Raw genomic sequence first — 12,406 nt, forward strand, 5'->3', positions numbered from 1 at the left:
GTCTGCGTGTCTTTGTGTCTGCATGTCTTTGTGTCTACGTGTCTGCGTGTCTTCATGTCTGCGTGTCTTTGTGTCTGCATGTCTTTGTGTCTACGTGTCTGCGTGTCTTCATGTCTGCGTGTCTTTGTGTCTGCATGTCTTTGTGTCTGTAAATCGGCGGGCGACATGCATTCCTTCCCTCCGCAGAACCTGCTTCCTGTTTGTGTTTCAGAGATCGTAACGGGTCTAAAGTTCAGCAGCGACTGCAGACACCTGATCACCGTCTCAGCGGACAGGTACGTCTCACAGGTCCAACACCTGTCCAGCTTCTCCCTGCCTCTTCGTCCCAGCAAACCCTGTGTGTGTGTGTGTGTGTGTGTCCAGCTGCATGTTTGTGTGGCGTCTGAATCCAGAGCTGACCATCAGGATGAAGCAGCGACTCGCGGATCTCCAACCCCCCAGCTGCGTCCCAAACTCCCAGAATGCACCTCATCAGGGCGCCGTGAAGACGAGGTACGGGACTTTTGACGTCACGACAAAAAAAGGACAAATGAAGCATCACTTCAGGCTCGCTTCAGACGGGTTTATTTATTATTGCTAATAATTATTGGGACTGTTTTCAGGAACAAACTGTCGTATTTATAGAATCTAAACAAGTCCTGACCACCGCGTCGTTATTTAAACTGTTGTTGTTTATTGTTGTGTCTGAGCAGCGGCGAGACTTTCTCCGCTGATGTCATCAACCTGTCATCTGACACCGACGCAGAGGAAGAGGAGGGCGGGGCGACGACAGGAAGTCCAGAGGAGGACGCCGGTCAGTTGTCTCTAATTGATCGTCTAATTAAACAAAAGGAAACTTTCAGTCTGACTTTGGGCTCTTTTAGCCATTCTTAAATCAAAACGTTCGGCTCGTTCAGGAGTCGGCTGCTGGGATTTCTGCTTTTTGTAAATATTTAACATAATTTACAAACATTTTCCCTCAGAAATACATTAAGATCTTCAGTTCCTTCAACAACTGTTGTCTTTGAAACCTGCTTCAGGAAATTAGCTTTATTTTTATCTTCTTAAGCTACTTTTAGCCACTATTTTCAGTTTCTAGCCTTTTGCTACTTTAATATAGGTTTTACTTTGCTTTTTACTACTTTTGAACCTTTAATTAGCCTTTTGCTACTTTTAGTTTTTAGCTGATGTTCGGCTTCTTTTACCTTCAGCAGCTTCTTCAGTCCCTCAGCGTTGATTCTGCATCTTAACGTTTCTCTGGTTTAATAAACTGTTTGTTTCCTTTTAAAGTGTCTGATGATGTTTACAGCAGAGACAGCAGGAAGGTAAGTGTTGTTTTTTTAAAAACTTGCTCATTTTCTGAATAAGCTGCTCTCAGGATGTCAGACTGGAACTATAAAAAAGGCAGATTAACGTTCGGTGTTTTGACGGGTCTGCAGGACTCGTCTGCGGCTCGACTCCCTCGCCGCCGCTGGTCTCGGAGGACAGCCAGCGCCGACGGCGTCCTGACGGTGAACTCCATGCTGGACCTGAGGCTGCTCGGCTCCTACAGCCTGGACCCGCAGGAGAACCTGGAGGAGGTACCGTCTGACGCCTTTTAAAGTCAGGATCCTTTTTAAACGTGAGCTGATGGCTGATCTGCGCCGCAGCTGAAGGTGTGGCCCCACCCTAATGACACCTGCAGCCTGAGGAGGCGGAGTCAGCGCGTGGAGCCGCTGATCCACGGGACCAATGAGAAGCTGCAGAGCACCATCAGCCTGCAGGTCTCCTCTGCGTGGGTAAGATGGCAACACTTAACAAACAGACACGTCTGGATCGAATTCAAAAGATGCTTCAGACGTTTTAAAAAGAGCTTCTGTGGAAAAATACTGAGCAGTTAGTGTCTTGCAGTTTCAGAAATAGATTGAAGCTGTTTTCAGATGGGCTGATTGGGACGGGTCGATACGAGCTGATCTGAGATCTGCCCGTTGGTAATCAGCTCACGGAGGATCTCAGTTAATCCTGAACTCGAGCAGGACGGCTCCACGTCAGTTTGTCAAATCCCACTTTTACAGGTTTTGGTTGCTCATCTTTGATATCTGATATCTGAAAAGCACAGGCGGGTGGGTTTGTGACGGAGAGATGATCTGCATCCCAGCATAGATCTGAAACAGGAGGTTCTGAAGTATAAAGAGTTGTAACGTCTGCTGGTTGTTTCAGACGCTTCAGGCTCGCTGCTCGGAGGCGTTAGGATGGAAAACCATCCTGATGGTGGTTCCTGTTTCTGTTCTCGCAGGCAGACGAAGAAGCAAAGAGCAGCCAGAGGCCAGACTTCATCCAGCTGTCCACTCAGACCCTGAACAGAGACGATCCCGTCCTGTTTCCGGACAAATGGGAGGACAGACTGAGCCTGGCGGGCAGGTATTACCGTCCTCACAGCAAGACGTGCTGCGACACGTTTCACACGCACAGCTGAGGCTGCACTGAAACGACAGCAGGGAGATTCATCCCAACAATCATTTTACTGCAACAGCAACAGAGATACTTTTATTTCCCAGTCACCTCGAAGGCAGTAATAGGATCCAGTTTAAACAACGCTGCACAAAACAGACTGCTGGCTTTGAGTCAAACATTTCCACCTTTTTCACCTGAACTCAGCAGCTCTGAAAGCCTGAAACTTTCCACCAGCCGCTCAGACGTTTTAAGAACCTGTCCACCTTCCTGTCAGTGAGTTCCAGGTGAAGGAGGCGTGTTCTTCTGCTGCACCTGGACAGCAGGACAAACCGAGTCCCGACAGCGGCTGCTCTCTGGGGTTCAACTCTGCGCTGTCCAGCCCAGAAAGACCCGCAGGAGACGGTGAGACACAGAACCATTCCATTATTTCTGATGTGTTCATGACAAGTTTGACCTTCGTCTTTTGTTTCATGTGTCCATCAGACACGGAGTCCACTCTCTGTGTGGACGGAACCTCCTCTGAGCTGGAGGAGGAGGAGGAGGAGGGACAAAAAGGCGGGGAGGTGAAGGAGGTTGTTCCTGAGGCTTTCCTGAAGGAGAACTTTGTCACATCGGCTGACCTGTCTGCCTCAGGTCTGCTGACACAGAGCTCGTTAACTTCCTGCTGATTTAGTTCATAACGAGCAGATAAATGAGCCAAATGTTCTCAGGACTAGTTTTATTGTCAGGAAGCAGAAATAAATGTTGGATTTAGAGATAAAGATAGGAAAACACAGTAACCAGTTGCAATAAAAGCGTCCCAGATGATGCTGAATGGATCCCAGCAGGTTTGAAATGTTTCTGTTGACAGGAGGTCCGAGCAGAACGTCTCACAGCTCCAGTGAGAGTCTCAGCATCTCCTCCAGGTTCCTGTCCCAGAACTCGTCTGGAAGGTAAAACACTGATTCTCAGATGAAACAGCACGGGTTCGAGTGTCTCAGTGGTCGTTCGGACCTCCTGGTTCTGGTTCAGCTCTGGACAGAAGCAGCGTAGTAAATGTACTCGTCCTTCCTCCTCAGCCGGACTGGGTTTCCTCTGCTGGCGTGGACCAACGAGGTCGGTGCGGGGGAGGTGAAAGGCCGGCCCCCGGTCTCGGAGGTCCGGCCTCTGATGGATGAGAAACGGAGCGAGCCGTCGGACCCGGACCAGACCTCCTCACCTCAGGCACAGCTGGAGGGAAAGGAGCTCTCACCACCGAAGAAGAAAGTCCAACCTACAGCGGAGCCCAGGAGGAACCCAGATCTGGTGGTCCATGCTGCCTCCCCCCAGCTGAACCCTGGACTTCGGAAGGCTCAGTCGGTCCAGAGCCTGATTGAAACAGGTAAGATTCAGAACCGCACGTCTCCAACTAACAAGACCTGATGCTGAACACCTGATTCGCTCCAGCAGGTGACCCCTCAGGTTCTCGTCTGTCCAGAGAGGTCTCTCCTCAGCGTCCCACCACCCTTCCTTCCTCTCCAAGATGGCCGCCATCCACAGCTCCACCCACTGCGAAGCTCAGCCCCACCTCTCCACGATCCCCCCAGCAGGAGAACTCTGTTCTCACGCCAAGGAAGTCCTCGTCGTCCTCCTTGGCAGCGCAGCGCTCCTACATGAGTCCCACTGCCAGCTCCATGGCCAAGATGTCCCGCTCCGTCTCCATCGGTGACGGTCTCCATGTCCCTGAACCCGAGGACGCTGCAGTGACATCATCAGGGCCAGCCTCCTCCTCCTCCTCCTCCTCTCAGGTCAAGGAGGCGCCGTCTCCTCGTGTCGCTGTGGTGCGCTCCAACGCATCTCTGGCCACACCTCCCCAAGCCGCCGTCGGCCCTGTTGTCGTCTCATCCTCTCCCCTCTTGTCTCTGTCTGTGGGTAACCATGGTGACCGGGCGGCTCCTCCTCGCGGCCTCCAGGCTCGTGTCCCTAACAGCAGCCAAGCTCTCCCAAACAAACCTGTCCTGGACACCTTCTCACCTTCCTCCAAGCCTGCCAGCTCCTCTTCATCGCTGTCTCCTCCTGCGTCTCCCCTGCAGACAGAGGAGGAGCCTCCGACTCCTGCAGGTTTCAGTGCAGACCACATGGACGACCCAGGTTTGGACTTTCATCCTCCCCCTCCTCTTCTTCTTCTTCATCATCACTTCATCCTGTCATCTCTCTGGCTCCGCCCCTCCTCCTCCTCTTCTCTGCGATGGGTGAGACGTGTCACTCCTGTCTTCCTGTTTCTGCTGTCTCCCTCACGTCACATGATCGTACTGCAGTTAAAAACACAGAACAGATTCCACCGTGTCGTTAAGAGAACCTGGTAAAGATCAGATCAGTCTCATTATGATCCAACAACCAAAGGACGGTGGATTTTCTTCTCCTAATGACTGTAAACATAAAACACGGTTGTGACTCTTTTTGTATAATAATATGTTCTGACTGTGATCCTTTTAGTTTAACGCTGAAGCCTAACGAGTTGTTTCTGTGTTCAGATCAGCTGATCAGCCTGGAGTCCTGCAGGGCGCTGACCGATGAGCTGCAGAGCTGCTTTAAGAGGGCGACGCACCTCTACAGGATGGTGAGGATCAGCTCAATAACTTCAACCAAAGAAGATCTGAACAGCATTTAAATGATCATTATAAATTATTCCAGCAGGCTGAGAGCCGCGTGTGATCAGCAGTAAAAGTTAACATGAATGTTCTTCCTCCAGGTGAGTGGCTCCGCTGTAGATGACTCCGCCCCCCATCAGTGTCAGATGTCTCTCCTCCTATCAGAGGCCTTCCAGGCCATGAGGACAGAGCTGGACTCTTTGCCGCTCGGCACGCCGAGCATGCTGGGAGCAGTGGTGGAGGTGAAGACAGCGGCTCTGCTGGAGGAGTACTCTCTGCTCCTCCTGCAGGCGGTCCACAGGAGGATCAACAACACGACCTGACGCTGCTCAGGAGCATCTCTGTCTCCACCTAAGACCTGTCCTGAGTTTACCTTCACTTCTAGTCTTTCTTGTCTGACGAGTTGGGAAACAGACTGAAGTTACAGCGTGTTTTTCTACTCTTGTGCAAAAAACTTTGCACTTCAAGCCTTGTTCATCAGTTCATACATTCACCCTGCACTACTATCCTACACCTCCAGGCCCCGAGTCACTGACAGTTCACAGTGTTTGGGTTTTTTGCTCCAGTTTTCTGAATCATTTGCACCTATTCGTGTTGGATTCATACGGCCAACAATGCCGATTATAAGCCCATCCAGTTCAGCAGGTGGGGCCATTTTGCACTTTTTAAATGTCAGAACACTGCGGTCCTCTCGGCAGAATCTGTCACAAACACAGCAGGTACAGAAGTGACAGAAAGAGAAAAATGTCTTTAAAACTGCACGAACATCCGCCTGCATCGGGGAGGGTGTTTCTAAAGGTGGCATCTCACTGGGTTGTGGCGAGTTAGCATCCGATTTTTGAGACTAGTTGGAGACTCAAAATTGCCAGAAAATACGCAAATTTTCCGCTGCAGTTTCATTAAATTCTGAGTGCGAGCAGCGAGCCGTGCGGCCTCATTTTCAGCAGCAAATTCTTGAAAATAACGTCTTATTTTCATGTGGATGATTGACATAATATTTAGGTCCTTAAAAGCGTCAAAGAAACGGTGTAGCCTTATTTGAAGGGAAGTTCAGAGTTTCATTCCCTGCCAGGTAAGATGGAGGGGTTGTTTTCCCCAAAAGGAGGCGGAGCTTAGCACACCCCAGCAAAAGTCAGCCTGTGGAATGCTGCAGCTCAGTGAGATCCCACCTTCATCGCTGCAGTCACGTCTTTTCACTCGATAAAATAAAAAGTGGGTTTCTGATTTTTATCAGACCAGACCAGAAGCCCCTCGCCCTCAGCATGGCTGCATGGGATAATTATCTTGCAAAATATTTACTTTAAATGAAGTTTGTGAATGGATGCGAAGCACTTTGTGTTGAAACGTTTTATAATCGTAAGCGTTTGTAATCTAAAGGTAAAATTGAAAAAGCTGTATTTTGTGGACTTTTTTGACAATTTATCTGTTCAGATGCAACAATGTCTGACGCTCGACACTGGAACGGAGGGTGAATTCTATTTTCCTGACATGCCTGCCCTCTTTTTGTGAGGGCAGCAGTGCAGCAGGGTTCTCCTCTTCCTCTGTTTCTTCTCCTAGTTGCCACCGGCTCTGAGGAAACCGTAAACAGCTTATGCCAACTTTCATGCTGGGTGAGTTTTTCCTCTAAATCTGTGGTGCCCAGTCCTGGTCCTGGAGGACCACCATCCTGCAGGTTTCAGGTGTTTCTCTGCTCTGACTCACCTGAACTGAATGACTGAGTCATTAACAGCCTTCTGTAGAACCTGAAGATCTGCTGAGGAGCAGAGAAACATCTAAAACCTGCAGGATGAAGGTCCTCCAGGACCAGGACTGGACACCACTGCAATAAATGCTGCATAAAATTGAAATGTGGGCAGACTGCGTCAGCACAGAGAGACGCTTTGGTTGGCAGCGCAGTTTGAGGCGCACCACTCCCTTTGTGAATGGGCCCACAGAAGACCCACTCCATTGATGAGTCCAGGCCTTGGTGCACATCGGAAGCAAAGAAGAGTCCGGTGTTTCTGGAATCTAATTTACTCTGATTTGTGAACACTACCTCCTGATCTACTTTTAAAAAGCAATTTACGGCGACTGAAACATGGACGTTTGGAATTGTTTTCCCCATTATTATTTCTTGAGGTGGACTGCTGGGTTTGGTACCAGCGCCCCGCTACTCTGAGCCGGATTAACAGTTGGAGAAGATGGATGGATGGATTCCTAACGTTCCTGCTGACTGTTGGAAGGAACCTTAAGACTGAAGGTCTTACAGATTATTGCTTGCTGTAGAGGTTAGTTCCCAAAAAAAAGAGAAACTTTTTCAACAAACGAGGGCAATATGAGACTTTGTGAACAAACTTGACTTGTTTTTTGATTTTAATGTTCTTCCACTTGAATCTAAAATGTTCAGCATGACTGGTTTCTGCTGTTTTTTTAAATGATCCAACAGAAATGTTGTATTTATTGTGTTGAGCTGTTACACTACTGATCAACTGACTGTTGTGTTTTCTTAAGTCTTAATTTGAGCCTTAATGCACATTTTAATAACCTTTTTCCTGGACACTACGGGGTTTATTGGGGTAAATTTGACAAACTTGATCACAGAGATGTCAAAGTTCTGCTTGGAATGGTTTTTGTCACATTTAATAAAGTTTCACATTTTGTCTGATATTTGAGTTATTTCCCTTGGTGAACCATCTGAAAACTCTGAGTTAATACTTAATTTAGTTATTTAAGATATATATTATAGCTTTTTTTGGTCTATAATAAAACAAGCTTGTTCCTGTTTTCCTTTTCTTGTGTTAGACTGGTTCTGTGTTGGGGAAATTTAAAAAAAATAACCACTCAGATGTTTTTGTTTGCTATTTTTAGGCAGAATTTATTCTGACTCAACCTGTACTTGTCTCAGAAGGCCCTGGTCAGAGTAACAAACTAGAGAAACAGCATTTTTGTAAATGCTGAGTTAAGAATGACTTCAAATCTGCTGAAAAAGCTCAAACTTAGTTGTTAAAACTAAATAAAGCCAAACACGAGCTAAAATTTTAAGTTAGCAAAAGTTGGGTAAAAGCCATAAGTAGCAAAATGCTAGCTAAAAGCTAAAAACCAGTAAAGTGAGCTAAAAGCAAAAATAAAGGCTTGTTGCAAAGAGAATATTTTTAAAAAACTGATTTGATCTCATTGTGTTTATATGGGAAAAATGTTTAAAATAAAGTCTAATGTGTTTTTTTTAATTATAAAAGTTTCAAAACCTAAAGGTCAAATCAAAAGATTGCAATAAAAGTGCAAAAATAAAAACAAAAGAACATAAAAATAATATGATGCAATAAGATTAATGCAGGATGGACAGTTTCATCAACCAATCAGATTTGGAGTTGTAGCCAGGGGGGCAGGGCTAAGGTATGCTAAAGGCTAAAGCTAGCTAAGCTAGCAGGTTCGCTACCTTCAGTTACTCTGAAAAGGCAGCAGTTGGATATGATATCGTGACAGAATTATTATTGGTGGGTTTATTAAAGTTACCGCTCAATAAAAACAGTAACTTTATTTTAAAAAGCCGCTCATTACCCGAACATTTGGCGATGGTAGAACAGTCGATAAGCTAGCTGTCAGTTAGGACACGGAAGTCATGAAGTTTATCAGCAGTTTATCAGGAAAACCTTTATTTAAACAAGGATAAACTATTTAAAAACTATTATAAAACTTCGTCAATCCAGAAGGAGATGGATTTTGTTTTGGTGAGTGAAACTGTTTGTTTTTTTCTTTTCGTCTGGCTTTGCTGGAGTGGATTTTACAACAGGTGCAACTCCATTTCTATCTGCCATTTTGTTCACTTCGTACCCTTTTCTTAGCCTTTTCTTAGCCTCCTGTCATCATGGCAGATTGGCCCAGAGTGACCTGGAGTCTGAGATGAAAACACTGCACACAGCTGACAATAGCAGGAGTGGTTGTAAATTCACCCCGAAGGTCAGACTGTGCAATGAGCTCCATCTCAGACTCTACAGGCCTCAGTTAGCAGGCTAAAGGTCAAAGGTTAAAGCCTCTTCTCTCTGTCATCTGAAGGAACCACAGGACCTCTGGGACAGGGTCCTTTGGACAGTTTGAGAGTATTTAAAATGTTTTTGGTTATATTTTGTTAAAACTTAGCTAAATATGACATGAATAAACATGCACAGATGGAGGAGCAGCTCAGGGATTCAGAAAAACTCAACCAACCTACGGAAAAATGGATGTGGTTTTTGGACCTGATTATATAAGAGATTGTTTTAATTTATCTCATCAGGTTACTTGGACATCTGTACATTGTCTCTAGGTGTGAGGACCTCTGAGACGGACTGCTGACCTGTCCAAGGGGCACCTTGTATCAGCTGTAAGACCCACCCCAGAAACGGGACAGGACGAGGGACAGTACTGTTACAGGTCTTTAATGGAAAGGTCTTCTGCAGAGGTAATATTTACATCATTGTTTCTCATAATTCTTCATAATTCAATTGGTTCAGTATGACCACAGGAAGTTTCTCATCCAACCATATTTCATAATAAGGCCTATTTATCTAAAAACAAACTCCAGGCAGAGAGATGACAAAGTCAGTTTATTACTTGGAGGAAGCGCCACGTGCACCCTGGTCGTGGGGCCGTCACTGTCAGAGCGGGAACAGCAGGAAGCCAGAAAACACGCTGAAGTTCCTGGAGTCATCGTATAGCCGATAGCTGGCTGGCAGACTGAGGCGGACCTGGTCTCCCCCGTCCAGCTGCAGGACCACGGCGTTGGACGTGGAGGCGTACCCTCCGTGGTCGTTCAGGTTCAGGTTGAAGATGACGGGCTGGTCGTTCCTGTACAGGTGCAGACCCATGTAACCCTTCAGGTAATCTGCAGCCGTGAAGCTGAAGAAGTAAAGTCCTCTGACAGGAGCTGTGAAGACACCTGAGGGACCAACACCAGCAGAGTTATCATTTCTGTCAACTGACACCAGGAGAAAAAGGTGTTTTAAAGGTGTATTAATGTGATTATTGACGCTTTGGAACAGAACTGGTTCGGTTTTCACCACCTGCAGACTGGTTGTAGCCCTGGCCGATGTTGGTGATGGTTTTGGAGAAAATCAGAGTTGTTTCTTCATCAAAAGGACCGACTGACCCCGAATCAGTCAGACCGGCTGAAAACCCCACTTTAGGCTCATCTGAAAGACCCAACATGGACGTTTTGACTCACTGACTCCTCAGTGACGCATGAATGATGAAGCATGAATTTACCTCCGTCCTCTGCCTGCAGCTTGGTCATCGCAGCCTCCCTGACTTCAAGTCTGACCTGCAGCTCTAATCAGAAATGAAATGGACGTTTCAGGCTTCATGGTTTGTGAACTTCATGTCTTCAGGACGTTTCTGAGTTACCTTCAGTGTTTCTCTGAGCTGCAGTCAGTCTGTCTGAAACTGAAACCAGCTCAGCAGCTCTGACTGAAAACATGCAGATAAAAGAAGAAACAAACGAGGCAGAAATGTTTGAATGATCACTAAATATCACTAAAGTCACCTGAGTTTTGTGTTGTCAGATCCTCCAGCTGCTCCTCAGTCAGGTTCAGCCTCGCAGTCACAGCTGACAGCTCGGTTTCACAAACTGAAAACACATTTCTTTTTTTCTCAACACCAACATTTAAACGAGTAAAACACGAGTAAATCACCAAACTTCCTGGTTTTACCTGAGCCCTCTGTTTTCAGGTCTTCAAGCTGTTTCTCTGTGACTCTCAGTCTGTCCTCTAGAACTAAAACGTTGAATCATAAAGTTTAATTTAATGCCTTTAATCAGGATTAATGAAACTAAACTCATGTTGCTGAGAGCACCTGCCATGTGTGTCTCCAGCTGTGCCTCTGTGGATCTCAGTCTGACCTCCAAAACTAAATATGTAATCATAAAGGTTGAAATTAATGTTTTTATCCAGCATTATTGAGCTGAAACTCATAAGTTGATGACAGTACCTGCACTGTGGTTCTGAAGCTGGTCCAGCTGTGACTCTGTGGATCTCAGTCTGACCTCCACATCTGCTGAACAAACCTGCTTTTACTGACTTTAAATGTGAATTTCCTCCCCCGTCTAAATCAATGAGTGTTTCTTGAGCAGCCTAAATCCTCCAAGTGTTGAGTCATTTTCAGACTTTTATAAACACACCTCCCTGTTGGAGACCTAAAGGGTAAGAAGTTCAGAGGTTCACCTGCGCTTCTGTTGAGTCCGTCAGTCAGTCTGGACTCCATCGAGGACAGCTGATCTGAAAATGACACAAACATTAAACATCTTTGAATTCTGAGAACATCCAGATGTTGGAACATCGTTTTCCCTCCAGCTGCAGTCAGTCTGTCTGAGACTGAGACCAGCTCAGCAGCTCTGACTGAAAACACGCAGAGAAAAACAAACCTTTAAGAAATAAACAAGGCAAACGTTGTGTTATAATCACCAAATATCAGAGGAATCACCTGAGCTTTGTGTTGTCAGATCCTCCAGCTGCTCCTCAGTCCGGTTCAGCCTCGCAGTCACAGCTGACAGCTCGGTTTCACAAACTGAAAACATTTTATTTACTATTATTCATTTTCTAAACACCAACATGTTTCACAACATGGTCCAATGGTCCATTTGGTCCTGACCTCTGCAGCTGCGGCCTACCTCACCAGAACCTGCAGCTGTGGTCCAATTATGTGTTCACCTGAGTTTTCAGTTTTCTGTTCTTCTAGTTGTTTCTCGCCGACCCTCAGTCTGACCTCCAGAGCTGAAAATGTAATTGTAAAGGTTTAAATTAATGTTTTCATTGAACTCATAAGTTGATGACAGTACCTGCACTGCGGTTCTGAAGCTGGTCCAGCTGTGACTCTGTGGATCTCAGTCTGACCTCCACATCTGCTGAACAAACCTGCTTTTACTGATTTACTGTTTCTTTTAAAGGTGTTTAACTCACAGAAGCTCTGGAAGCATCATGTGTTACCTGTGTTTACTGTGTTCAGGTCTGCGAGGTGTTCCTCACTGGTTCTCAGTCGGCTCAGCAGCTCTGACCAGAAAACCAGACGTTGCTTTTAAACTTTCCTAAACGGTCTAATTTATCGTGAACATGATTGTTGAGGTCTTCCCTCAGGTGGATCTCACCTGTGTTGTGTGTTCTCAGCTCCTCCTGTTGTCTCCTGGTCTCCTCCAGTCGAGCTGTTTCAAGTCAAACAAACAAACAGGAAGTGAGCGCGCCATCAGAGCTGAATAATCGGGTCATGTGACTGACGGGAGCGACCTGCAGCTGTTCTCAGCTCCTCCAGCTGCATCAAACTTTTCCTCACCTCAGAAACACAATCAGTCGGTTAATGATCGATAAATTAATGTTGACACGTCACTGATGTCATCCAACCAACCATCCAACCGTCCATCCATCCATCCAACCATCCAACCA

The 12,406-nt window shown here is 46.4% G+C and overlaps 2 protein-coding genes across 7 annotated transcripts in view; one reads left to right on the forward strand and one right to left on the reverse strand.

Annotated features, from left to right (window-relative positions):
- mapkbp1 (mitogen-activated protein kinase binding protein 1) overlaps positions 1-7,665 on the forward strand; it is a 32,156-nt gene extending 24,491 nt beyond the window's left edge. For 2 of the 6 annotated variants that reach the window (XM_017437675.3, XM_017437677.3), the window contains 14 exons: positions 212-275; positions 364-492; positions 693-793; positions 1,270-1,304; positions 1,419-1,559; positions 1,629-1,757; positions 2,255-2,379; positions 2,687-2,814; positions 2,896-3,045; positions 3,263-3,344; positions 3,471-3,772; positions 3,838-4,521; positions 4,905-4,990; positions 5,123-7,665. In XM_017437675.3, coding sequence (XP_017293164.1) covers positions 212-275; positions 364-492; positions 693-793; positions 1,270-1,304; positions 1,419-1,559; positions 1,629-1,757; positions 2,255-2,379; positions 2,687-2,814; positions 2,896-3,045; positions 3,263-3,344; positions 3,471-3,772; positions 3,838-4,521; positions 4,905-4,990; positions 5,123-5,344 — 2,378 coding nt within the window. In that variant the 3' untranslated portion in view covers positions 5,345-7,665. Of the gene's footprint in view, positions 1-211; positions 276-363; positions 493-692; positions 794-1,269; positions 1,305-1,418; positions 1,560-1,628; positions 1,758-2,254; positions 2,380-2,686; positions 2,815-2,895; positions 3,046-3,262; positions 3,345-3,470; positions 3,773-3,837; positions 4,623-4,904; positions 4,991-5,122 lie in introns of all 6 variants that reach the window. The other 4 variants (XM_025010961.2, XM_017437678.3, XR_003040325.2 and 1 more) reach the window with 4 other exon arrangements.
- Positions 7,666-9,414: 1,749 nt separating this feature from the next.
- The window catches only part of LOC108248711 (COP1-interactive protein 1-like), a gene marked incomplete in the record, with an annotated part of 4,408 nt that continues 1,416 nt past the window's right edge, over positions 9,415-12,406 (reverse strand). The window contains 14 exon segments of the mRNA XM_037977915.1: positions 9,415-9,915; positions 10,040-10,168; positions 10,242-10,304; positions 10,380-10,442; positions 10,519-10,602; positions 10,685-10,747; positions 10,827-10,880; positions 10,962-11,024; positions 11,195-11,248; positions 11,454-11,537; positions 11,681-11,743; positions 11,809-11,871; positions 11,957-12,019; positions 12,115-12,168. Of these exon segments, the coding sequence (XP_037833843.1) occupies positions 9,635-9,915; positions 10,040-10,168; positions 10,242-10,304; positions 10,380-10,442; positions 10,519-10,602; positions 10,685-10,747; positions 10,827-10,880; positions 10,962-11,024; positions 11,195-11,248; positions 11,454-11,537; positions 11,681-11,743; positions 11,809-11,871; positions 11,957-12,019; positions 12,115-12,168 (1,181 nt within the window).

The sequence above is a fragment of the Kryptolebias marmoratus genome, linkage group LG10, assembly GCF_001649575.2.
Source record: "Kryptolebias marmoratus isolate JLee-2015 linkage group LG10, ASM164957v2, whole genome shotgun sequence".
NCBI classification, from domain to species: domain Eukaryota; kingdom Metazoa; phylum Chordata; class Actinopteri; order Cyprinodontiformes; family Rivulidae; genus Kryptolebias; species Kryptolebias marmoratus.